This window comes from Balaenoptera physalus (assembly GCF_965194825.1).
Source record: "Balaenoptera physalus genome assembly, chromosome: 16".
In the NCBI taxonomy this organism is placed as follows: domain Eukaryota; kingdom Metazoa; phylum Chordata; class Mammalia; order Artiodactyla; family Balaenopteridae; genus Balaenoptera; species Balaenoptera physalus.
In genome coordinates, this window is record NC_138898.1 from 73,405,212 (window position 1) to 73,430,484 (window position 25,273).

At 45.2% G+C, this 25,273-nt stretch overlaps 1 protein-coding gene, 1 long non-coding RNA gene and 2 pseudogenes across 7 annotated transcripts in view; 3 read left to right on the forward strand and 1 right to left on the reverse strand.

Moving 5' to 3' along the window:
- The window catches only part of LOC309645687, a 702,435-nt gene that overhangs the window by 472,613 nt on the left and 204,549 nt on the right, over window positions 1-25,273 (reverse strand). The window lies entirely within an intron of this gene.
- On the forward strand, window positions 38-24,091 carry LOC309645656 (thyroid receptor-interacting protein 11 pseudogene; annotated as a pseudogene). Its single transcript, XR_014268644.1, has 2 exons — window positions 38-1,745; window positions 22,418-24,091. The product of XR_014268644.1 is annotated as a thyroid receptor-interacting protein 11 pseudogene (transcript).
- Window positions 1,763-3,451, forward strand: LOC309645661 (thyroid receptor-interacting protein 11 pseudogene; annotated as a pseudogene). Its single transcript has one exon. The product of its transcript is annotated as a thyroid receptor-interacting protein 11 pseudogene (transcript).
- LCMT1 (leucine carboxyl methyltransferase 1) overlaps window positions 12,406-25,273 on the forward strand; it is a 55,438-nt gene continuing 42,570 nt past the window's right edge. For 2 of the 4 annotated variants that reach the window (XM_082431109.1, XM_082431110.1), the window contains exon 1: window positions 12,408-12,668. In XM_082431109.1, coding sequence (XP_082287235.1) covers window positions 12,559-12,668 — 110 coding nt within the window. In that variant the 5' untranslated portion in view covers window positions 12,408-12,558. Of the gene's footprint in view, window positions 12,669-25,273 lie in introns of all 4 variants that reach the window. The other 2 variants (XM_082431111.1, XM_082431108.1) reach the window with 2 other exon arrangements.

Consider the following 25,273-nt stretch of genomic DNA (forward strand, 5'->3'; position numbering starts at 1 on the left):
AGAGCAGCTTTGCAATGCCAAAGATACTCTGTTAGGGATGTTTGACCTTATTTTACTACAGTCCTCCAATGAATCACTTACATCCGAGTCAGCAGACTCTCTGAAGGCAATGAAACCTGATGGATTGAGTGAATCTTCTAAATTGCTGAAAGAAGAGATAGAAGAGTTAAGAAAATTAACGGAGGAAAAAGATGCAACCATTAGAACACTCCAGGAAGATAATCAGAGATTGTCTGATTCCATTGCAGACAGTTCAGAACTAGAAAGAAAACGACGTGAACAAATGGATTCAGAAATGAAGCAGCTACGGGAGAAACAAGATGTCTTGCAAAACTTACTTAAGGAAAAAGAGCTTTTAATCAAAGCAAAAAGTGATGAATTACTTTCTTTAAGTGAAAATTTCACTAATGTAGTGAGTGAAAATGAACTTTTGAGGCAGGGAGTAATCAACCTGAAGGAGAGAGTTGTCAACTTTGAACTGGATACGTGTAAACTAAAAGAGGAAAATGAAAAATTAGTAGAAACATCTAGGGAAGAGGAAACAAAATCAAGAGACAAAGATGTGGTTTTCTATGATGCGGAGAGAGAAAGAATTGAAATATGTTGCAATGAAGGAGAAGGTGCCTGCTTTTGAGCATCTTTTGAAAGAAACAGAACTCAGCAAGACGGGAATTAAGTCAGCTTTTAAATGCAGTTACATCAATGCAAGAAAAGACTATTATGTTTCAACAGGCCAGAAATGAGACCATGTTGGCATTGAAACAGAAACAAATAGAAAACTGTGCCCTCCAGAGTGAGGTTCAACATTTACACGACAAAGAACTACACTTAAAGCAGGAGCCAGAGAGATGGCGTAAGCACGCAGTAGAATCAGAAATGTAGTGAGGTGGATGGACCTAGAGTCTGTCATACAGAGTGAAGTCAGTCAGAAAGAGAAAAACAAATACCGTATGCTAACACATATGTATGGAATCTAAGGGGAAAAAAAAGGTCATGAAGAACCTAGGGGTAAGACGGGAATAAAGACACAGACCTACTAGAGAATGGACTTGAGGATATGGGGAGGGGGAAGGGTAAGCTGTGACAAAGTGAGAGAGTGGCATGGACATATATACACTACCAAACGTAAAATAGATAGCTAGTGGGAAGCAGCCGCATAGCACAGGGAGATCAGCTCGGTGGTTTGTGACCACCTAGAGGGGTGGGATAGGGAGGGTGGGAGGGAGGGAGACGCAAGAGGGAAGAGATATGGGAACATATGTATATGTATAACTGATTCACTTTGTTATAAAGCAGAAACTAACACACCATTGTAAAGCAGTTATACTCCAATAAAGATGTTTAAAAAAAAAAGTGTCTCATAACCGCGAAGTTTTGGCTGCAGAAGACAGAGCAGCTAAACTAAGAATGAAAGTCACCGCATTGGAGGAAAAGCTCCTTCTGTCTTCCAATGCGAGGGAAAATGTGAATCAGCAAGCCAGTTTGCAGATAGAGTTGTTGAAGGAACAACTGAATGTTGTCACAAAGCAGAGAGATGACATTTGGCTACAGCTTTCTGTTTCCCAAGAACAAGAAAAGTAGTATGCACAAGCGCTAGCTAACATGAGGATGGTAGTCGCAGGATGGATGGAAATAGTTGCAGATAATCTAGAAGGAAAACTAATATCGGCACAAGGACATCAGGAGAAAGTGAATGCTGCCTTGACTCTGAAGGAAGAACAAAGTAAAGATTTTTTTTTTCAAATGTTAATCTTTTTTTTTTTTCTATTTATTTATTTATTTATTTTTTGGCTGTGTTGGGTCTTCGTTTCTGTGCGAGGGCTTTCTCTAGTTGCGGTGAGCGGGGGCCACTCTTCATCGCGGTGCGCAGGCCTCTCACTATCGCGGCCTCTCTTGTTGCGGAGCACAGGCTCCAGACGCTCAGGCTCAGTAATTGTGGCTCACGGGCTTTGTTGCTCCACGGCATGTGGGATCTTCCCAGACCAGGGCTCGAACCCGTGTCCCCTGCATTGGCAGGCAGATTCTCAACCACTGCGCCACCAGGAAAGCCCCAAATTAAAGATATGAAAAAACAAAATGAGGTCCAACAGGAAGTGCTGGACGATGTACAGAAGAAATTGATGAACTTACTAAGTAACACAGAAGGAAAAGTTGACAAGAGCCTCATGAGGAACCTCTTCTTGGGGTATTTTCAAACACCAAAACAACACCGTCATGAAGTGCTACAGATAATGGGCAACATTCTGGGTATTAGAAAGGAAGAAATAGATCTGGTTTTTAATGGAGAGCAAGGCGGTGGTACCAGATGGATGACTGGCTGGCTTGGATCAAAAAGTGTCCCCAACACACCTCTGAGACCAAATCAGCAATCGAGGACGAAGAATTCTTTTTCAGAACTCTTTGTTAAATTTCTAGAAACAGAATCTCATCTCACACTTCTGCCACTAAAACCCTTTGCTCGTGATCCAAAACCTCTGGATTCACCGGGAAAGAAAAAACTAGCTAAAAATGTACCACCATCAAGTCTTAAAACTACCTCGGGATCCACACCCAAAAAACCAGATGTGAATCAACGTTCTGCAGCTGTCTCTCTGATTAACCCACCCAGACCTGAAACGGATGGATCTGAGCATCTTCTTTTAAATGCTGTTACTGATGTTTTGCCCACATATACACCTTTGCTGCTGTCACCTGGCAAGAGGGCTGGAGTTGTGCTGAAAGACCTTTCAAAGCCATAGATGATTCTTCAGCCAGAGACAACATGGCACTTTTAAGAAACCAAGTCACTGAAAAAACCATGTATTTTGACTTTGCTTGATAAAAATACGAATACTTAAAAAAAAAAAAGTGTGTTTTAAGGACTTCAAAGATATTCACCCACCTTCAGACAGTGGTTACTTCTTGTGAGAAAGGGCATGAGTGGGGTTGAAGGCTGGTCAAGGGACGCTTCAAATGGTTTTTGTAATGCTTTCATGTTTTACAAGGAGCAGGTACTTATGCAGATCTTGGGGAATTAAAACACCAACTTGTGTTAATGTTCAAAATGATAGAATACACAAGTGCATACTCTTCATATAAGAAAAAAGGTGAACAGCCCAAAAGTACAAGATGCATAACATTTTTAAGAATGAAAGTTCATGATGAGGATGATTATAATTTTTGTGACTTTCTGTTTGAATTAAAAAAAAAAAAAAAGAATAAAAGTTTACTTTTCCTGGCTAAGTCCCACTCCTCTTTTCATTGCCTGGGAAACCACTCCATTGGTAATCTGTATTCTCTCAGGCCTTTTAGAAATATATGCAGATTTGTGTATATCGGAGCATATTATTCTCTGACTTGCTTTTTTTAAAAAAAAAATCACTACACCTTAGAGATCTTTCCAAATGCAAATGAATTCCATCTTATCCTTTTTTTTCTTTTTTTTTTTTGACTGCATCGGTTCTTAGTTGCAGCATGCGGGGGGGATCTTTCGTTGCGGCATGTGAGGCTTCTCTCTAGTTGTGGTGCACGGACTCTAGAGTGTGCAGGCTTAGTTGCCCCGCGGCATGTGGGATCTTAGTTCCCCGACCAGCGATGGAACCCGCATCTCCTGCATTGGAAGGCAGATTCTTAACCACTGGACCACCAGGGAAGTCCCCATCTTATTCTTTTTAAAAGCAGTCATTAGTTTGCAGGGTGGATGTACCCTAATTCTTTTAACTAGCTCCTATTAATCGGCCTTTAAGCAGTTTCTACCTCCCAAACGATCAAATGGCCATGGCCAACTCTCTTGCCCATTTCCTTAAGAGTTGCTCCAAATCGTCACCACTTTCCTGAAGCATGATCAGGCCTTATGCCCTCCTGAAGATGTTTGAGGCCAGCAGTCAAGAAGTCTCAATTTCCCATACCCCCTTCCTATATTTAACCATCCACCCATTCCCCTCCATCCACCTCTACTCTTTCCCTCTTTTTTAGAGGAAAAGGGATCCAGCTCTGCAGTTTAAGGCGAATTGCTCCACTGTACCCCAAAAACTGTCCACTCAGACTTTCTCAAAGACCTCATTCCATTAATTTTCCTTCCTGCTTTATCTTGAGCCTCTTTCCCTAAGCTTCAGAGCCTGTCCAAGTCTCTCCCAGCAAACAATCCTCTCTTTTCTGCTCCTTCAGGTACCACCGTTTCTCTCTACCTTTCACACCTAAGCTACTGAAAAAAATTCTTTACTCCTGTCACCATCTCATTTCTCACTGACTTCTTTTTGAAAGCATCACAAAATCTTGTCTCATTAATGCCCCAGGCATTTTTGAATGCCTTAGAAAGTAGTCTTTTTACTTACTTAAACTCTCTGTAGTGTCTGATAAATGTTATCCCCATCTTCATTCTTTAAATTCTCTCCACCCTCTTTCTTTTGGGGATGCCACTCTCCTTAGGTTCCCTTCCTAACATCAGACTTTTCTTTCTCTGCTTCCTTTGTGACTTCATCTTCAGGCCACTTTTTTTTTTTTTTTATTTTTTTTTATTTTTGGCTGTGTTGGGTCTTCATTGCTGCGCGCGGGCTTTCTCTAGTTGTGGTGAGCGGGGGCTACTCTTCGTTGCGGTGCGCAGGCTTCTCATTGCGGTGGCTTCTCTTATTGTGGAGCACGGGCTCTAGGGTGCGCGGGCTTCAGTAGTTGTGGCACGCGGGCTCAGTAGTTGTGGCTCACGGGCTCTAGAGCGCAGGCTCAGTAGTTGTGGCGCACGGGCTTAGTTGCTCCGTGGCATGCGGGATCTTCCTGGACCAGGGCTCGAACCCGTGTACCCTGCATTGGCAGGCGGATTCGTAACCACTGCGCCACCAGGGAAGGCCCAGGCCACTTCTTGATGGATATGTTCTCTAAGGTACCACTGTCAGCTGACTGAATCTTCTCACTCTCCCTGTGGTCTCAGGGCAAGCTCGTCCACTTGACTTTCACCTGGATGCTGATGACTTCTGAATGCCTATATCTGACCTCCCCCTTCTCCTGACTTGACACTGACTTATCTAATTGTCTGCTGGACGCCTCTATCAGGATATCCATGGGCTTCTCAAAATCGTCATGTCCAAAAGGGAACTCAGTAACTTCCCTCAGAACCCTCTTCCTCCTCCTTTCCTTTTATCATCTCCCAAAACCTCTGTCCATCTTGTCACCCAAGCAATAGGCCTCAGAGTCATGATTGATCTCTCTGTCTCCCCCAATCCATATCCAATCAACTACCAAATAGACCCTAATTCCTCCCCTTCCTGTCTCTTCCATGGGCTAGTGGGCAGTGGACTCCTCACTCGTCTTGCTGGTTCCACTCCTGGGCTTCCTTGAATCCATTCTGCACACTGCTGTGAAGGCGACTTTTCTAAGATAAAGATCTGATGTTACTTCCCCACCTTAAATTACTTTAGGGGTCCCTGCCGCCTGGAGCCAAACTTTAACAGAGTAGCCAAGGCCTTGCCTTTGTAGCCTTACTTCCTGCTTGTCACCCACACATAGGCCACCCTCCAGCCACATGTGACTTCTTGCAAACCCGAACAGACTATCACCCAAATAACTTCAAGCCTGTGAGCCTAACCATAGCAGGATAATGCCTTCCAAAAAGTGCAGATCAGAAGTGTTTAATCTGCCTCCTCTTCACCCATTGTTGGGAAGGGCATTCCCACCCTAAAGTTATGTGGAGGGCCCAACACTGAACAGATGAGTGGCACAGCAGTTTATTAGTCATGTATACTCATAGTCTGGGGAAGGAGGACATGGTGACACCTTGCAGGGCCACACGGAGGTTGCACTTGGGAACAGAGTGAACAAACAGGGGGTCTAGTGGGAAGACTTTGGAGGAACGAGAGGGTGGAGGGGTCTCTAGTTCCCCCGGGAGGGTTGTCTGAATAATTTCACAGGCTAGCAGGGAACTGGAGGCCGCTACTTGGGGATAAACTGTGCCTTGTCCCTGTGATAAGGACGGTGGTTTGGCTAGGGACCTTACCTGTGGGAGCAGAAGGGGAGGGTAGATTGAAGTTAGGCTATCTGAAGCCCTCTAATTTTGCCAGATGTCAAGGCAACGCTTAATAGTGAATCTTGATTTCACGGCTTTATACCACAATTGACTCTTTGATAGCTTGACATCAATTTAAACCTTGGTGATGACTGAGACTTTTAGGGAGTAGGTGAAGTCCTTCCCTAGGCAGTGAAGTTGGCACTCGACCAAGAGGGAGACGTGGTCCTCAACATCATAAAGTATATGAACTCGTTGATGTTCACTTAGTTGATCCCAAAGGTTCTGGGGGAGGGGAACATCGTCCAGTTCCATGGCATCTGGCAATGGACTGATGACCGGAGGCCATACCCACCTACAGGTAGGATGTGCTAGAGGGCTCAGGTTTGGTTCCACCCTGTAGCAAGGAGGCCTTGATAACCATACTGAGCTTGTGGGAGTGTTGCTTCCATGGCTCAAGGAATAATGGGCAGCTGGGTATGGAAGCTTGGGGTTTGGGAGAGACTCTATTTCCAGAAGAGCCCAGTGCATGGCCAGAAATTCCTGCTCTGATGGTATGTGATGCAGGGCCAAGGAGGGCAGTTTCTTGCATCAGAAGCCCAAGGACAACTTACAGACATCATGAGCAGCCCAGAGACTCCAGGAAGCAGGAGGGGAAGTTGCTAAAGCCTCTTCACTGAAGGAGTCTCTGAGGGCACTAAGGGGAGTGCCTGTTGATTTTGATTTAGACAGATTCTAGAGCCTGTTGTTGGAGGGACCCCCACTCAAGGTGGGCTCATTTAAAAGTAACAGCATAAATGCGCTTAAGTAAAATTTGTAAACCAGGAATACGTTGCCTGCAGAACCCAAAAAGGACTAAAAGATAGTGGACTCGTGTATCCTTAACAAGTGTGTCAAACAAACGTCTGCAAAGGAGGATGTCATAAAGGTAATGTCATACCTGTACTCCTGGAGAAAGGTGGGTGCATTTAAGATCTTGTCTGCAAAGATTGTGTGTGATAGCAGAGCTGTTTAGTTACCCGGTGGGTAACAAGGTAAAAGTGTCCTGTGCCCCTTTGGAGACGAAGGCAAACAGGCTGAGAGAATGTTGAAATAGGCATTGAATGGAACCTATTAGCAAATCTATAATAGCAAAATATTCACCATATTTAAATTTAGTGGGATCCCAGGTATTTCAAGGGTACCCAGGATTTGTTTTAATCAGGTATAGTAAGACACAGAGATACAGGAATGACTGTCCTGGAGGAAGTTTTTTATGCCTATGGATCCAGAGAAACAGGAGGTGCAGCACACCATGGAGGGCCCTGCCATGCCCCTTCCCCCCACTTTTGTTTTTTTCATCAGTTCTCAGGCCATGGGCTGCCATGGATGTGCACCTCAAAACCGTTAGGGGTAAGGAGAGCACACAACTGCTCCAAGGGAAGATGCAGCACAGGAGAGATGGACAAGGTCACTACTTTTCCTGAACAGCAATGACTCAGGAGGCAACCAGGGGGCCATTCTTAAATCTTCCTGGGGTCATGGCCTCCTTCCTTTCTACAAACAACACAAGGGGTCATCCCCAGGACTGTGGTTGGCGGGGGCGGGGGGTACTTTCCCAAACAGAGTCTCTATGGCTGCCCCAAGCAGCCAGTGATGGTTACCTGGCTAGACACAATGACCAAAGTGCTAGCCCATGCTCAGTAAGTGGAACTCAAACACCCACCAGTTAAGACATTATGTTGTCACTGGTCTCAGGTAGGAGCCTCAGAGACCACCTACCACATACAAGCCACACTTGATGGCATCTCAATCTGGGATACAGTCAATTAACAATAGTTTTTGCCTCGTTGGCAAGCATGAGACATTAGGGTGGGAAGAGATGGCAACATCCATTTGAAATAACAGAACATGAGCTAAAGCCCAAGCTGGCCAGCAACTGGTACTTAACATCCCAGATAGTAACTGCTGCCTTACAAACCAGTTAAGTAGCAAAGGAGCTGGTAGTTAAAGCTGACCGAGTGTCCTCAGCTGAGGTTAGACCATCCTGTTTGTCATGCCAATTGTCTTACTCACCTCTTCTTCAACCCATCAGTGAGAGAGAGATTCCCTCCCTAGACTAATGGGGTTGGCTGAACACACGACACTCTACACTGAAAGATGGGATGAACAGCAGTTTACAAGTCACATTTACCCACAGCCCAAGAGAGGACACCACTCCCCATGCAGGGCCAAGTGGGGGATTACACTTGGAACAGAGTGAACAAGTAGGGGCTTGGGAGGCAGACTTCGTAGCAACAAGAGGGTGGGGACAAGCCCTGGTTCCCGCAGGAGGGTGTGATGGGCTCGTTTGGATAATTCAGTGGGCTGATAGGGAACTGAAGCCTGCTACTCGGGAAGAAGCAGGCACTGTGGGCTGATAGGGAACTGAGGCCTGCTACTCGGGAAGAAGCAGGCACTGTGTCTGGTACCTATGATAAGAAGGATCATATAGCTAGGGGACCTTACACGTGGGAGAAGAGGTAGTGAGGAATTGCAGTTAGACCATTTGAGGCCCTCTCAATTTTACTAGATGTTAAGACAGCTCTCAATATTGAATTTTAATTTCAGGCCTCATGCCACAAGAAGTTATTAAAAAGTATTTCTTCCTTGAACTAATAATTGAGTTCAATAATGTCACAGGATACAAAATAAAGACAACAATCAATTGTATTTCTAGATACTAGCAATGAACATGTGGACACCAAAAATTAAAACACATTTACAGTCACTAATACAAATAAAATAATTAAGTGTAAATCTAACAAAACATGTCCAGGACTTGTATACTGAAAACTCTACAACAGTGGTAAAAGAAATCAAAGATCTAAACAAATGCAGAGATATACCACATTCATGAATTGGAAGACAAAGTATAGTAAACATGTTAATTCTCCCAAAATTGATAGATTTAATGCAATTCCTATCAAAACCCAGTAAGCCTTTTTTTTTGTAGATATAGGCAAGTTTATTCTAAAATTTTATGGAAAGATAAGGGAACTAAAATAGCTAAAACAATTTTGAAAAAAGTAATAAAATGGGAGCAGTCAGTCCTCTCCATTTCAAAACTTATTATATAGCTGTAGTAACCAATACTGTGTAGTATTTGCAGAGGGACAGACACATAGATCAATGAACAGGGAATCCAGAAATAGTCCCACAAAAATATGCTCAACTGATTCTTTTAAAATAAATTTATTTATTTTATTTATTTATTATTTTTGGCTGTGTTGTGTCTCCGTTGCTGCACGCGGGCTTTCTCCAGTTGCGGCGAGCAGGGGCTACTCTCCGCTGCAGTGTGCGGGCCTCCCACTGTGGTGGCCTCTCCTGTTGCGGAGCACGGGCTCCAGGCATGCGGGCCTCAATAGTTGCGGCGCGCGGGCTTCAGTAGTTGTGGCACACAGGTCCAGTTGCTCCGCGGCATGTGGGATCCTCCAGGACCAGGGCTCGAACCCATGTCCTCTGCATTGGCAGACGGATTCCCAACCACTGTGCCACCAGGGAAGCCCGCTCAACTGATTTTTGACAATTGTGCAAAAGCAGTTCAAAGCAGGAAATATAGCCTTTTTAACAGGCCATAGCTGTCTATGGAAAGCTTGTGAGGAAATCGCAGGCCAAAAACTTGGAAAACTGGACCAGCAAAGAAGGAAGACAATGATTTGATTGAGGTTCTACCAGGTAGTGATGGGCGGGGAGGGATAATGTGCACGCAGCTCAGAATGAAAGCTGCAGGTGTTTATTTCATCTTTCTGAATTCAGCCTCTTCTGATTGATCCATCACAGGCTCTGGTGATTTTCCCATCAGCCCCACACTGCAAAGTCAGGTCACCCCTAACTGAGCATACAGTGTTCCAGACTCCATTAGCCTTCCCAATAGCAAAATTCTCAGGCTATACGAGGTAGCAAGATGGCCCTCAGTAGCTCCAAAGGTACAGCCTCCCGGGTTCAAGTCTGCCAGAAAAGGGAGCTCTTATAGACTTAACAACTCCCATTCAACTCCTGGGATTCATTCTGATTGGATCAACCTGGTCACCACCACCACATCACACACACACTCTTGAAGTGTAGCTAGGGTGATTTTGTGTGTGATTGGCCAGGCCTTGGTAAGGTTCCACCCCCAGTGTCAGGCATGGAACCTTACCTGATCCATGTGGACAAAAAGGAGAATTTGGTTCTCCATAATAAACTCTGGTTGTTGTTATAGAAGAAAGAATACTGAATAGCCAAAGCGGCAAATGTCCACTCTAGCCTCTCAGGGAGAAGTTTCATGGTTAAAGCCCAGCTATTTGCTCCCAATATTAATTAATGTTCAACAGGGCTTTTAAACTCTAGTTTCTTTTTTCTTGACTTTATCAGAGGATGCAGATTAGTTGTCAGTGAACTTTCGCCGGGACATTGTTCATGACTACCCCAGCGTAGTCTCATATTTGGAGGCGTTATGCAGCTTAAGATGGCTAAGCTTGCCATTTCCAGATTCCACTCCTGTATCATAAAGTTCCAGCGCCTTCACCAGGAGCTCAAATGGGATGAGCTAGCCCTGCCTGCAGGAAGCCTCTGGGGTGACCCCTCAGTGAAAAACTGACCAAAGTCCTCTGAATCACCAGTTTTTCTGAATCAAACTCTCAGCAAAGATCAGAAATATTCTTTGCTCATCAAACAAGAGAGGAAGAAGGCTCCACCTTCTTTTAGTCCCTCAGCCTCACCATCCAGACCTATGGAATTGACATCTTATACTACTACTTGCTGTTGACCCACTGTTCTTGCCCACTGACACCCATGGAATGTGTACACTGCCGAGTTGGGAGACTATGCGTGTTCACTGGTTTGCATTACCCTCTTGGCAAAGGACCACTCATAGAAATTGGTGTGTTTCATCTCATCACCACTCCCCCTGGCAAAACTCCCTAACCTCAGCCTTCCCCACTGTCATTTCTACTTTGGGTATCAATGGGCTCTTGTTCCTCCGTTGAATACTAAGCAAGGATTTGATAACTCACCTTGCCCCAAGATATGTGTATTGGGTTTTTGTTGCCGTTTGTTTACTTTGCTTGTGTGTGTGTGTGTGTGTGTGTGTGTGTGTGTGTGTGTAAGACTCAAGGTTCTTCAAGTTTGAGTATATCCATTCTCTGCTCCTGACAGATAATGAAATGGAACATGCAAACACACTTTAAAAATTTTATTTAGAAAATGTTTTATTGGTGGCGCAGTGGTTGGGAGTCCGCCTGCCAACGCGGGGGACACGGGTTCGAGCCCTGGTCCGGGAAGATCCCACATGCCGCAGAGCAACTAAGCCCGTGCACCACAACTACTGAGCCTGCGCTCTAGAGCCCAAGAGCCACAACTACTGAAGCCTTCATGCCTAGAGCCTGTGCTCTGCAGCAGGAGAGGCCACAGCAGTGAGAAGCCCGTGCACCCTGTGCACTGCAACAAAGAGTAGTCCCTGCTCGCTGCAACTGGAGAGAGCCCGCGTGCAGCAACAAAGACCCAACGCAGCCAAAAATTAAAAAAAAAAGAAAGTTAAAAAAAAGAAAATGTTTTATAATAAGTCTAGTACAAAATATATGAACATCTTGAATATGCATCATAGTGAAACAAACACACGTGAACCTACCTCAGCTTTAGAAATTATTGAAGTGTCTGTATACTCCTTCCCCACTCCCTTTCCCTGGAGTGTCCTACCCTCCTCCCTAAAGGTCACAAAGAGCCCAACTTCTGTTTTTCTCCACTCATTCCTTTACTTTTCTGTATGTTACTACCATATATGTTGTTTTCCTAAATAACATTAGTTTTGCTTGGATTGAACTTTACAAAAATGTTATCTATTTCCTCTTTCACCAAATATCATGTTTTTGAAATTCAGACACTGATGCTTGTAACTGGTAGCTCTAGTTCGTTCATTTTCACTGCTACGTAGTTTTCCATTGTATTCGTTTTCCACATATTCCTTCCCTCACAACATTTCAAAGGCGATTATGTGTGCAAAGCTCTTCGCCCAGTTCCTGGGGTAGAGTCAGCACTCAGTAAATACTTGTTCAATTACTGAATGAGCCTGAGCCCCAGCTGACTGTAACACTGACACTTGTTTTTCCGGCTGGATTCCCTGCCCTTCGCCCCAGTGCTGAGGATCCTTCCAGCTCTTCCGCTCTGAGTTAACTACAGTTATAAAATTTCGTGACTAGCAATAAGAAACCCAGTGGCCTCTCAAAGCACCTAAGACTACAATTCCCGGAGAGCATTGCGGTACTCCCTTGCGTCAATTTCAGTTTACTTTCTCCCTCCGGGAACTTCCGGGTTGTGTGGGCGGGGCCAATGGAGTTGTCCAATGGGCACCTCCGAGGGCTGATGGGCGGGGAAATTGTCCAATGAGCATCTCCGCAAAGGCGCCAATCAGCGGGAAGGTTGCTGGCGCAGCCGCCCTGGGCGGCGTCACTGAGCCGCGCCAGCTGAGCCTTGTAAGAGCCGAGTCCGTCTCTACTACCTTGTCCGGGGCTCGCTCCTTCTCCCGGCGTCCGTCGACCCCGCTTCCATGTCACCGGTGGACGCAGCACCCCGAAACCTTCACGCCCATGGCCACTAGCCTGAGGAGGGCTTCTTTCACTGCCTCTTCTTCTTCCCCTACCGACACGGACGACGAGGGCGTGCGCGGCACTTGCGAAGATGCTTCTATATGCAAGAGGTGACTGCCTGGCGCGGGGTTAGGGGCCGGTATCTCCGGGGGGCTGGGGCCTAGGTGGGAGGCGGGCCTGTGTCTAAGGCATACGCTTTTACGCCGGAAGTCACCCGTCAACTCGTGCGACATCTGTGAAATGCTCAGAGCAGGCATTCATCTACTTAACTCATAATTATCTAATTTTTGCTGTGGGCCAGGCACGGTACAAGCCCGCGGATACCGTGCCTGGGGTACGGCGCTGAACCAGGCAGACGTGGACTTGGCCTTCTCGGAGCCAAAGTCTTGGTGGAAACACCCTTGAAGCGAGTACTAACAACAGTTTTGATAGGTTATGGGGAGAAGTGCAGAGTCTCCCTCTTTTGTAGGTTACATTCCATTGGGACTTGGCGTGATCCCCATTGTGCACCTGAAACTCAGGTCAATTAAGGGGGGAAATGACCTGTCTAGGGTCACATAATATTTGTGTGCAGAGCCAGTATTTTCCAGAGCGCTTTCCTGTGTGCTGTTGGAGTCTACACTTTTGCAGGCGTAGTGGGGGCTATGTGGGGGGGCGTTGCGAGCACAGGTATGTGTCACGTACCTGAAAGCATGAAAAAGAAAGCATGAGACTTGAGTGTATGCCACTCATTCATTCATTCAACAAAAATTATTGAGGGAATTCCGTGGCGGTCCAGTGGTTAGGACTCTGCACTTTCACTGCCCAGGGTGCGGGTTCAGTCCCTGGTCAGGGAACTGAGATCCCACAAGCCTGGCGGCGCGGCCAAAAACAAAAACAAAAAAACCCCCAAATTATGGAGAGCTTACTTCCTTTTGGCTGGTTGGTGGGTATTCAGTGATTGAGAACACATGATGAAGAAGATTGACATGGTGTCTGAACTCACCCTCTGGTTGGAAAAGACAGGAAGCAAATAATAACCCAGGAAGTAATACAATTACAACTTTGTGTTTAATGCTGAGAAATACAGTGCGCCATTAGAGTTTGAAATTTAGTTGAGAACAGGTGACTTAAAAAAAAGAAAGAAAATAGGGGTATAGGAGGGTGTTCAGGCAGGTCAAGGAAGGAGTATGGACTGTTTGAGGAACTGATTGAATGCCTTGGAAGCTGCGGCCTTGTAGGGACCTGGTGGGGAAAACAAGTTTTGGGTTGAGGCTTGAACTTTTTGTAGGTCTTGGAGACTAAGCATAGTGATTCCGAGCATGGACTCTGGAGCCAGACTGTCAAGCTGGGCCACTCACTAGCTGCGTAAACTTGGGCAGGTTACTAAATCACTCTGTGTCTCAGTCTCTTGATCTGTAAAGTGGGGATGAAAATAATACCCACTTCATAGGTGCTTGTAAAGATGAAATGATATTAAATATTAGTAAAGCACTTAGTGCAGTGTCTGGCGTGTAGTACGTGTTAGTGGTGGTTGGTTAAATAAATAGATAAATACATTCATAAGTATTAAAGGCTTGGAGGCAGTCCCTGCTGAAATTTGTGAACTTAAATGAATTATACCCAACTGTATTTCTTCTCCAGCTTTTGATCTCTATTGACCACATCCGTAGCATTATTGAATTAGAAGCAATTTTTCTCGTATTTGACTGCTGTTTGCTAAGAGAATCAGAAGTGCCATCAGAATTACCAGAGAGAAATAAAATACTTTTCAGTAGCACGTTAGGGCTAGGTTTATTTAATATTTATTGGAAATACTTGGCTCATTTAATATTTGTTGGTAACATTTTTGGCCAACTTGCCTATATAAAGCAAACTAGGTACTATATATAAAATAGATAACTAATAAAAACCTACTGTCTAGCACAGGGAACTCTACTCAATACCTTGTAATGACCTGTATGGGAAAAGAATCTTAAAAAAGAGTAGATATAGGGCTTCCCTGGTGGCGCAGTGGTTGAGAATCTGCCTGCCAATGCAGGGGACACGGGTTCGAGCCCTGGTCTGGGAAGATCCCACATGCTGCGGAGGAACTGGGCCCATGAGCCACAACTACTGAGCCTGCGCGTCTGGAGCCTGTGCTCCGCAACAAGAGAGGCCGCGATAGTGAGAGGCCTGCACACCGCGATGAAGAGTGGCCCCCGCTCTCCGCAACTAGAGAAAGCCCTCGCACAGAAACGAAGACCCAACACAGCCAAAAATAAATAAATAAATAAATTAATTAATTAAAAAAAAAAAGAGTAGATATATGTAGATGTATAACTGATTCACTTTGCTGTACAGCAGAAATTAACACAACATTGTAAATCAACTACAATACAAATTAATTTAAGAAAATAAAGCAAATTAGCTGTAAAATAGTTCAGACAAGACACAAAAGTACAGAGAAATAGTATAACCAGAGCATGCCTTTCCTTGGCTCTCTGTTGGATGGTTTTTATAATTTCACCTCTTCTCTGCCTCAGTTTCCAATGCCCTTGGTGTCTTCAGACGTCTCAACGTCGTAGGGGAAGTTTGGGTTTGGAACTGCAGAGAATCTAAGGCAGTAGTTCCCAGCCGAAACTGCACACCAGCATAGCCTTTGGAGCTTTTAAAAGAAACGCAGATACTCAGGGCCGACTCTAGATCCACTGAATCAGAAGCTTCTGGGATAGGTTCCAGGGCCATAAAAACCAGACATGTTTGCCATCTGGATGCATTTCATCAAAGCTTTTTTTGCACTGGGTTTTCTCTCATCTGGAAAAAACATGGAAAGCGATGGTGAGAATCCATAAGTTAATGTTTTAAGATATTTTGCAGGATTTAATGAATTTCAAGTTCTGTTGATACTGTGACCTGCATCTTCACTGTAACATGTGAAACCCTTAAGTCTTGTCAAAAAGTCATCTTGTTAAATAGGGATTCCTTGTGTGAATTGTGGGCATGTTACTCTCTTTCTGCCTCAGTTTTCTTATCTTTATAATGGGAATAATGTAACTTGCCTTTTAGATGTGAGGATTAAATGAGATAATCCATGCAAAGGTTAGCACAGGATCTGGCACGAAGTGAAGCCTTCAATAAATTCTTATTGTTATTTTGATTTTTCCTCCAGTCTGAATATTATTTGTTTGAAGTTACTGAAATAGCCGTGGGTCAGGCTGGTTCCTGCCGCCACGAGTTACAGCTGTAAGATCCCTAAAATAATGTTCAAAAGCCGATTAGCTCCCCAAGGCTCCTACAATTCTGTTATTTCTGTTTTAATTTGCTCCCTCCTTTTGGTTCAGAGCCCTTCTGCAGATAATAATGCTGTTATCGGTCTCAGAGGGCTGTTGTGAGGCTTAAATGTGGAGTGCTTCCAAGAGTGCTTGGCACACAGTAGGTGTTCAGAATTGGTAGTTGTTGTCATCGTCACTGCCCCACTGTCACCAAATCATCATCGTCATCGTCATCACCACAGACTCTATCACTCCTACAGTCCAACAGTTAGAACGCTTCTGATTGGATATATTAGGTTTATGCCTAATAACTCCCATTTGATTCAACAACTATCTATAGTGCACTTACCAGGATGGCTAACTCACCCCACTCCCCAGTCCTCCTTATCTTCCCCATCATGCTGTGCCCCTAAGTCAGTTCCCCGCCCTTGTTTGCCCTTGATCGCACCCCTCCTCCTGCAGCCCCCACTGTGCCCTCTGAAATTACCACTCCATAATCACCAGCCGCCTCTATTTCCTCAGCCTCTCTTTAGTCATTCCCTCCCTCTCTTTGTATGGACGCCGGCCCTTCCCTGGGGGTATCCTTTTCTTGAAGCCAAGTCATGCCTCTGTCTTCTGATACCCTGGATGTCCTAGAATCGGGAGGGTCAAAATTTGTGTCCTCACTGCTCTTTGTCCCCTCACCCCATTTCTTTGAGGCCCACGTCACCAGCATCCTCTCCTCCATATTACTGTTTTTTACCTTCTGCCGGTTATTCACCTAATTCATTGATGACTTGGGTATCTGGCCCACAGGCCTTCCTGTCTGCCTCAGTTCTTGCCATCATCCTAGTTGACTTCCTGGCGCACATGTGGAGGAGCCAGTGTACACGCGGGAACACTCATTCTTGGACACCTCATCGGCAGTGATCACCTCTGCTCATCCACCTTTGTCACCGTTCCCGCCACGATCCCCTGGATTTCCATCCCGGTGCTGCATGCACCACCTCACAGACGAACAATGCAGCGCCCTTCAACCCCAGTCTCTTGTTTTTTTTAAAAAAGTGGCGATCCATTTATTTATTTATTTATTTATGGCTGTGTTGGGTCTTCGTTTCTGTGCGAGGGCTTTCTCTAGTTACGGCAAGCGGGGGCCCCTCTTCATCGCGGTGCGCGGGCCTCTCACCATCGCGGCCTCTCTTGTTGTGGAGCACGAGCTCCAGACGCGCAGGCTCAGCAATTGTGGCTCACGGACCCAGTTGCTCCACGGCATGTGGGATCTTCCCAGACCAGGGCTCGAACCCGTGTCCCCTGCATTGGCAGGCAGACTCTCAACCACTGCGCCACCAGGGAAGCCCCCCCAGTCTCTTCTTTCCAGCACGCTTGATCAGTTGTTTCTGCTCTGCCCTCAGCATCCTTCTCCTCGGGACCTCCATGGTTTTCTCCAGCCTGTAGACACTTCCCTGCAGGCTGTTACCTCTTAATTGAGCTTCGAGTTCATAGTCCATCCTTCAGTGGTTCTCTTGGCATGGCTTTATCTCCCTTGCCCTCAATCCTAGTAAACCCACACCCTGGTTGAACCAGACTCTCCGTTTTCACCCGGAATACTGGTGGTAGAAATCACACAGCAGGGTGGCTTGGTACTGCTGTGATTTCGTGTCAGCCAGCCTCACCTGTGCCCTTACAGAACCAGCTCATTCCAGCGTGATTCTCTGGCTAGCTCACTTTCCTGTTCTCCAGTGTTTTGAGTGTAAAATTCGTAATAAAAATGAAACATTAAAAAGTTGATAGACATTTTATTTTAGAATTGCCTTATTTTCCAGCCAGTGGGAAGTTTTCTTTTTCATCTATGAATTTGAAACTTTAAAGTTATTAATCTTGGGAAAGCGGATGAAAGCCCCGAGTTAAAATAGGAGACTCTTTTTAAGTTAAGGGAGCTTTGGGGCCTCTCCGTAAGGGGTGTTAGAAAGAACTTACAGGATTTGGGCTTCAGTTGGGTAATTTGGGGGAGGGTTCGAGGAAGCAGGGATTTGCCCGGGATTGGGTGCTCACAGGAGGCGGGGACAATTTTGTGATTGGGTAGCTCAGTCTTTTCTAGGGGGAGGTGTGTCTGACTTTTCTGGAGTCAGACACTCTGTGATTCGTAAAGAAGCCACAGTTGCTCATCTCAGCCAGGAGAGAGGAGTGTTTGGGACCCTGTGGTTGGCATGATGACCTTGGTTTTGTCTGTGAGACAAAATTATGAAGGGGTCCTGTTTTGTCTCAATTCATCGCTCTTGCAGTGCGACCTTGCGCTGCTGGTCCTGCGAGATTGTTTCTGTCCAACAGAAGGACAGCGTGGCCTCTGTGAGCACCAGGCAAGCATCTAACTGCAGTGAAGCCTGGCTCATGGTACCAGGCCAACTCCTAGCAGTCAGCACTGGTTTTCTTATTTTCACAGGGGAGGAGAGGTGAGTCTTAAAAAGACGAATAGGTGTTTATCAGGCAGAAGAAAATAGCAGGAGCCAAAGAACATAGAGATTGAAGCTCTTGAGGTTGAAGTGTTAGGGGAACTTGACCTTGGATGGGCGCTGGGTAGCAAGAGAGAATTCCGGAGAGGTTGTCAGAGAACAAAATGGGGAAGGTCCCAAGGACTTTTAAGTTGGGGAACTGACATGATCTGGGTTTGTGTTTTAGAAAAATCCCCAGCAGCTGTGCAGCAGATGGGCTGGTGACAAAGGGAAAGTCTGTTCCCTCTTCCTTCCCGACGGCCACAGCCCTCGCTCACCTGATCTGTTGCAACACGTCCTTATTGTTCTGCCTGCTTCTAGTCTGGCCATCTCCCCTGTCCAAGTGTTTATAGTGGGGCCAGGGTGATTTTTTCAGAATCACAAATCTTATCCTGTCACTTTGCTACTTGAAACTTTTTGATTCTCTGTCAGCCACAAGATAAATAGCGACACACCTCACCTTTCCTGATCTGATCACGCTACCCTGGATCTGATCCTTGCCAACTGGAAATATCTCCATTTGGATTTCTCAGAATTTCTCAAATTCATTATTTCCAAAATTGTGCTCAAGATCACCTTCCCGAATTTTCCTCCACGCCATCCCACCACCCCCCCCCCCCAACTCAGTGGGTGATGCCGTTGTCCCCTCAGTTAGAGTAAAAAAGGTAGGAGTCATCGTGGAGCTGCCCTTTCACTTACCCCCTGTGTGATCAATCACCCAGACCTTAGACTGTGTCTGCAAAATGTTTCTGGAATCTACTTCCTTTCCTCCACCTCTGCGGCTGCCGTCTCAGTCCACACTCAGGTCATCCGTGGTCTGAGCCGTGACACTCATCTGCCAACTGAGCTCCCCAATCATGCTCACCTCCCCAAGTCCAGTTCTCACGCTGAAGCCAGAGGTGTGCAAAGGCACACGGGACCTCGTCACTCCCTAGTTTAATGGCTTCTTGTTGCTGTTAGAAGAAGAGCGAAGTTTTTCTCACGTGGTCCGCCCGGCCCTGCCTGCTCTGTCCGGCTTCTCCTATCTTGCTTCCCCCCACTCTTCCCTTCTCGCCACCGTCCTCTCAGTTCCTCAGGCGAGCCCTGTTCCTGTCTTTCCCGGGGCCTTTCGGCAGGCCGTCCCCTCCCGAAATGCTTTCTCCCACCCTTCCTTGTCTGATCAGCTCCGTGTCATCCCTCAGACTGATGCCTTCATTTGATATTCGTTATTGAGACCCTGCTCAGTTTATGGAGGCCCTGTTCTAGTGTGGATGCGGAAGTGAATGAAACAGACAAAAGCGGAGCTCTCACGGGGCATGTATTCCAGTGGAGGAAGCAGCCAGGAAGCAGACGAGCAACATATCTGGCACGTGAGATGGTGGGCGATGCTGTAGGAGTGTTGGAAGGCCACGTGAGCCGGGATGGCCAGGGACCGCCCCATCGAGAAGGTCAGTGCTGGGGAGGGAGTGAGCCCTGAGGATGGACTTCTGGGGAAACAATGTCCAGGCAGAGTACAAAGGCCCTGTGAGGCAGGAGCTGGCCCTGCCTGTCCCAGGAGCTGCAAGGCCGGCTGAGTGAGGGGGAGAGGAGCTCTTTTAAGGACGCAGCTTTCACTCTGAGTGAGATGGGAGCCGCTGGGGGACTCGGAAGACGAAGGTGACCTGACGTGGGTTTGAACAGGATCCCTTCAGCGTCTCTGTTGAGAACAGACTGTAGGGGGCAGCCTGGAGGCAGGGAGATCTGCTCTCAGAATATCCCAAGTCAGAGATGCTGGGGGCTTGGATCAGGATGGTAGCGGTGGAGGTGCTGGGAATCCGATAGATTCTGGATACACTGTGGAGGTCAGGCTGATAGAATGTACTGACGGATTGGATGTGCGGTGAGCAGTTAAAGATGACGCCAAGATTTCTGTCTTATCTCAGATGTGGCTCCTTCCAGGAGGCCTCTTTGGCCCCTGCAGACAAGATGTAGCCTCTGTTCCGTGTTCTCATAACACTCTGTGCGTCTCCTTTGTGGTCATCAGCCCAGTTGTAGTTCAGACATGCTGTTTAATGTCTGTCCCTCCGACCAGAATGAAAACAACACAAAGCAGGGACCTGTCTACCTTAGTGCCATTCGCATTGTAGACACACGATAATTATCTGTCGGATGGCTAAATTGATTAGACCCAAATGCAAATGCTCAAGGTTATATTTCCTTATGAGGTCTTAAAAATTCTGGTTTTCTGTTTAACTGGTTTTCAGTGGTCCGTATGTGTTAGAAGCCAGACCAGGGGCTGTAAGGCTGAAATTCCACTGTGCAAATAATAGAAGTTCATCTGATTTCTCAACTGAATCGACAGATGTCCCCCGCTACCCTGTCATGAAAGCAGGACACAGGATCACCTCTCAGGAAAGCCAGCGTTTTCCCGAGGGCCCTGGCCTCTCCAGCACACTGATTGCGTCTTCACAGCTATGCCCCAGAGAGCAGGGCTAAGATTTTGATCTGAAATATTTTGAAGGCAGGTGCCAAGGTACTTTCCACTCCCAGAGAAGACATGTCACTTTAGAACTAGAACATTCTGTGGCGGATACGTTAGCTGCCAATCTTGCCCATCAAAAAGGTCAAATAAACTGTGGATGTTTTATTGCCCCCATTTTTTTTTTTTTTTTAATAAAAGGAAAATATTAGATTTTGGAAAACATTTGCGAAAGGTAGTGATCTTAGATCTCAAATAGTAATATCACATCTTTTTTTTTCCCCCTCTCTTAAAAGCTTAATTTTTTTAAATGAGAAAGGTGAATACAGTTGACTTTGAGCAAGATGGGTTTGAACTGCACAGGCCCACTTATGCAGGGAGAGTGTTTTTTCACTAAATACAATTCTACACGATCCAAAGTTGTCAAATCTGTAGACGCGGAACTGAGGATACAGAGGGCCAACTGTAAAGCTATACCTGGATTTTCTACTGCATGGGGGTCAGCACCCCTAACCTCCACGTTGTTCAAGGGTCAACTGTACTTTTTCCCCACTCAGGAGCCTACTATGAACATATTGTACATGTAATTTCACCCAGATCTGCCTCATTCTTTTTATTGGCTGCACAGTATTCTGCAGTGTGGTTGTACCTTATTTGACTGTTCTTCTTTTGGTCAACATTTAGGTGGTTATGATTTTGCTCTTAAAATCGTGCTGTGATGAGCATCTTTGCACACGTGTTTGAGTTTTCCCATGAGACAGATTTCAGGGGAGAGGCTTCCGCAAGATGGTCCTCCAAGGAGGTGATAATCCGTTTCCATTCTTATCCATGGTGAACGGAGATGCTAATCATGGAACATTCCCAGTCTCTTAGATTGTTCACCAACTGGCAGGTGGAAGATAACACCTGTTCTTAATTTGTATTCCTAAAATCACGAGTGAGACCGAGCATTTTTTGTCTGCTCACACACTCATTGATATTTTCTGTGTGAATCCTCTCTCCCATGTTGCTGTCCTACTGGGTTGTTGTCTTTTTCTTGTTCGGTTATTTGTATTTTTATTATTGATTTGTAAGAACCTTTTGTATCTGGAATAGTAATCCTTTGCCTTGGTATTTGTTGCAGCATTTTCTCTCAAGCTGTTGCTTATCTTTCAGTATAGCTTGTACTGTACATTTCATAATACAGAAATGGTGGCGGTTTAGGGTATAGAATCTGACAATCTAACTTTATGGCTTGTGGTTTTTGGGTAAAGCTTTGAAAGGCCATTCTCAATCTTTTTTTTTTTTTTAAATATCCATTCCCCTATTTCTTTCTTTCTTTTTTTAAAAATTAATTAATTATTTATTTTTTATTTATGGCTGTGTTGGGTCTTCGTTTCTGTGCGAGGGCTTTCTCTAGTTGTGGCGAGTGGGGGCCACTCTTCATCGCAGTGCGCGGGCCTCTCACTGTCGCGGCCTCTCTTGTTGCGGAGCACAGGCTCCAGACGCGCAGGCTCAGTAGTTGTGGCTCATGGGCCCAGTTGCTCCGCGGCATGTGGGATCTTCCCAGACCAGGGCTCAAACCCGTGCCCCCCGCATTGGCAGGCAGATTCTCAACCACTGCGCCACCAGGGAAGCCCCATTCTCAATCTTTATAACATTTTATTTATTTTAGCACTTCTGTGGTTTTGGCTTTTATGCTTAGATCATTCATCTATATTTATTATTTTGGACGTTATAAGGTAGCAGTTTTTTTTTAAATTAATTAATTAATTTATTTTTATGGCTGTGTTGGGTCTTTGTTTCTGTGCAAGGGCTTTCTCTAGTTGTGGCAAGCGGGGGTCACTCTTCATCACGGTGCGTGGGCCTCTCACTATCGCGGCCTCTCTTGTTGCGGAGCACAGGCTCCAGACGCGCAGGCTCAGCAGTTGTGGCTCACGGGCCCAGTTGCTCCGCGGCATGTGGGATCTTCCCAGACCAGGGCTCGAACCCGTGTCCCCTGCATTGGCAGGCAGATTCTCAACCACTGCGCCACCAGGGAAGCCCCAAGGTAGCAGTTTTAACTTAATTTTGTCTCAAATTATTAGCAAGTTGTTCCTACATCATCTATTGAATGGTCTTATTTTCCCCATTGATTTGAAATGTCACTTGTATACTAAATTCTTATATATACTTTAACACAGCAGTGCATATGTCATTCTTTTTTTTTATTGAAGTATAGTTGATTTACAATATCGTGTTAGTTTCAGGTGTACAGCACAGTGATTCAGTTATACATATATATATGTATATGTATATCCTTCTTCAGATTCTCTTTCCTTATAGGTTATTACAAAACATCGAGTATAGTTCCTTGTGCTTTACAGTAGGTCCTTGGTTGTCATTTCTTGACTTCCAGTTGAAATCGCTTTTTTTTTTTTTTCCCATTTTGATGTCTGAAAACTTTCGACTCACAGAGTTACTCAGCTGTGAATTGATTCAGAGCTCCCACAGCTTGCTTCACAGGGTGAGGATAGGTTTGTAGCAGGGTTATCAGAATTTTTTTAGTCTGAGCAGCTGTGCTCCAGGAAGAAAGAAAAGGAAGGGATACTAGCAAGAGACATGTATGTGTCTGAATCTGCCCATTTTCGTCAGGAAAGCAGTAGCTTTTTGGGAAGCCCAACCCTGTAGGCTTGTACTTCTCATTAGCCATCATTAGGACACATGGCTCCACTCCTGGGTGCAGGAAAGTGTAGGGAGGCAAGAATTTCTAATAGGGCAGATTGATGCCTCAAACAAAATTGGGGTCCTCTTAGGAAGAAAGGGTGAATGGATAGTGGAAAGGGAACTTGGAGGATTTGCTACATCCCTCACCTTTTTTTTTCCTTCTAGAGTTTCCTCAGGTATTCTTAAGAGAGAAGGGGAATGGGGAGAGGGAGATAATTTATACAGAATAAAATGTTCAGTTTGATGAGTGTTGATAGTTGCATATATCTGTGTACCACCACCCAAAACAAGATACAAAATATTTCTGAAACTCCAGAAAGTTCCCTTGTCTCTAGTTAGTCTCCTTACCACTCCCCCGCCCCCCAGCAACCATTTTCTGCTTCAGGCTACCATAGATTTGCCTATTCTTGAATGCCATATAAACAGAATCATACAGAATGCATTCTTTTTGTGTCTTCTTTCACTCAAGATGTTCTTTGAGATTCATCCATGTTGTACACGTTGTCAAAGATAAAGATAAACACCCGTTGTCACAGATAAAGCCGGATGCTAAAGTGGTAAGGTCAGATTTTAATCAGTAATAACTATTGCAACAGGGAAAAGAATCCAGCATGAACTAGACTCAACTCTGATTTGTACAGAGGGTGTTTTAAAGGGCAAATGAGGGAGGAAGGAGTGGGGGGAGCAGGGATTCAGTAGAATCAGAGAAAAAATTACAGAAAATGGGAAAAGGGGGTGTTGGTCCACCAGAAACCCTCTGGATTCGCTAGCTGGGAGACAGGGAGGCCCTATCTTTAGGTGTTGCCTGGAACCAGCAGTAAGTTCTTTTGGCAGCCTTGAGTTTTCTCAGGCAGGCATGCTAAGGGGGACTAGAGACACCCTAGCGGTGTGGCCTTGAGCTGTTAGGAACTATGTTAATGTTTGCTCAGGTCTTTATATTATAGGCCACAGTTGAGGTCTAGTAGAGGAGGTCTCAGAGGAGCCTGGCTAGAGTTTGGTCAAGGAGAGAATCTTTGTCGGGGTAAAATAGTTGGCTCCTTTTTGTGTTGTATAAATGTACCACGATTTGTTCATCCATTCACCTGATGATGGACATTTGAGTCGTATCTAGTTTTTGGCCATGGTGAATAGGCTGCAATGAACGTTTTTATATAAGCCTGAAATTTTTCTTGGATAAATATCTAGGAGTAGAATTGCTTAGTCATAGGGTGGGTATGTATTTAACTGCCCGACTAATTTCCAAAGTGGTTTATCAGATTACACTTCCCACCAGCAATGTATCAAAACTCCAGTTGCTCCATATCCTTGTTAAACATTCAGTATTGTTAGTGAGTGTGAAATAGCATCTCATTAAGGTGTGAAATGGCATTTCCCTGGTGACAGATGTATACTTATTGTGTGCTTATTGGCCTTGCCTGCATCTTCTTTTGTGAATTGTCTGTTCCGGCCCTTGTCCATTTTCACTAATGATGATAATATTGATTTTGACTTGTTGGAGTTCATTATATATTCTGTATAGGAATCATTTGTCAGATAGATGTGTTGTAAATATACATACACATATAGGAAAGTGAAAATTTTAAATATTATTTACAATAGCATTAAAAAACCAACTGTCTAAATCCCAGTCAAAACCCTAGCCATCTTTTTTGAAGAAATTAACAATTGATTCTAAAATGTATATGGAAACACAAAAAATCTAGACTAGCCCAAAAAAATCTTCAAAAGAAGAGTGAAGTTGGGGAACTTACACTGCTTAATCTACTGAATTTTAAGACCCACTGTAAAGCTACAGTGATCAAAACAATGTGGTTTTTGCATAAAGGTAGAAAAATAGATCAATGAAACAGAAATAGACCTATACCGGTGCTGTCAGTTGATTTTTGCCCCGA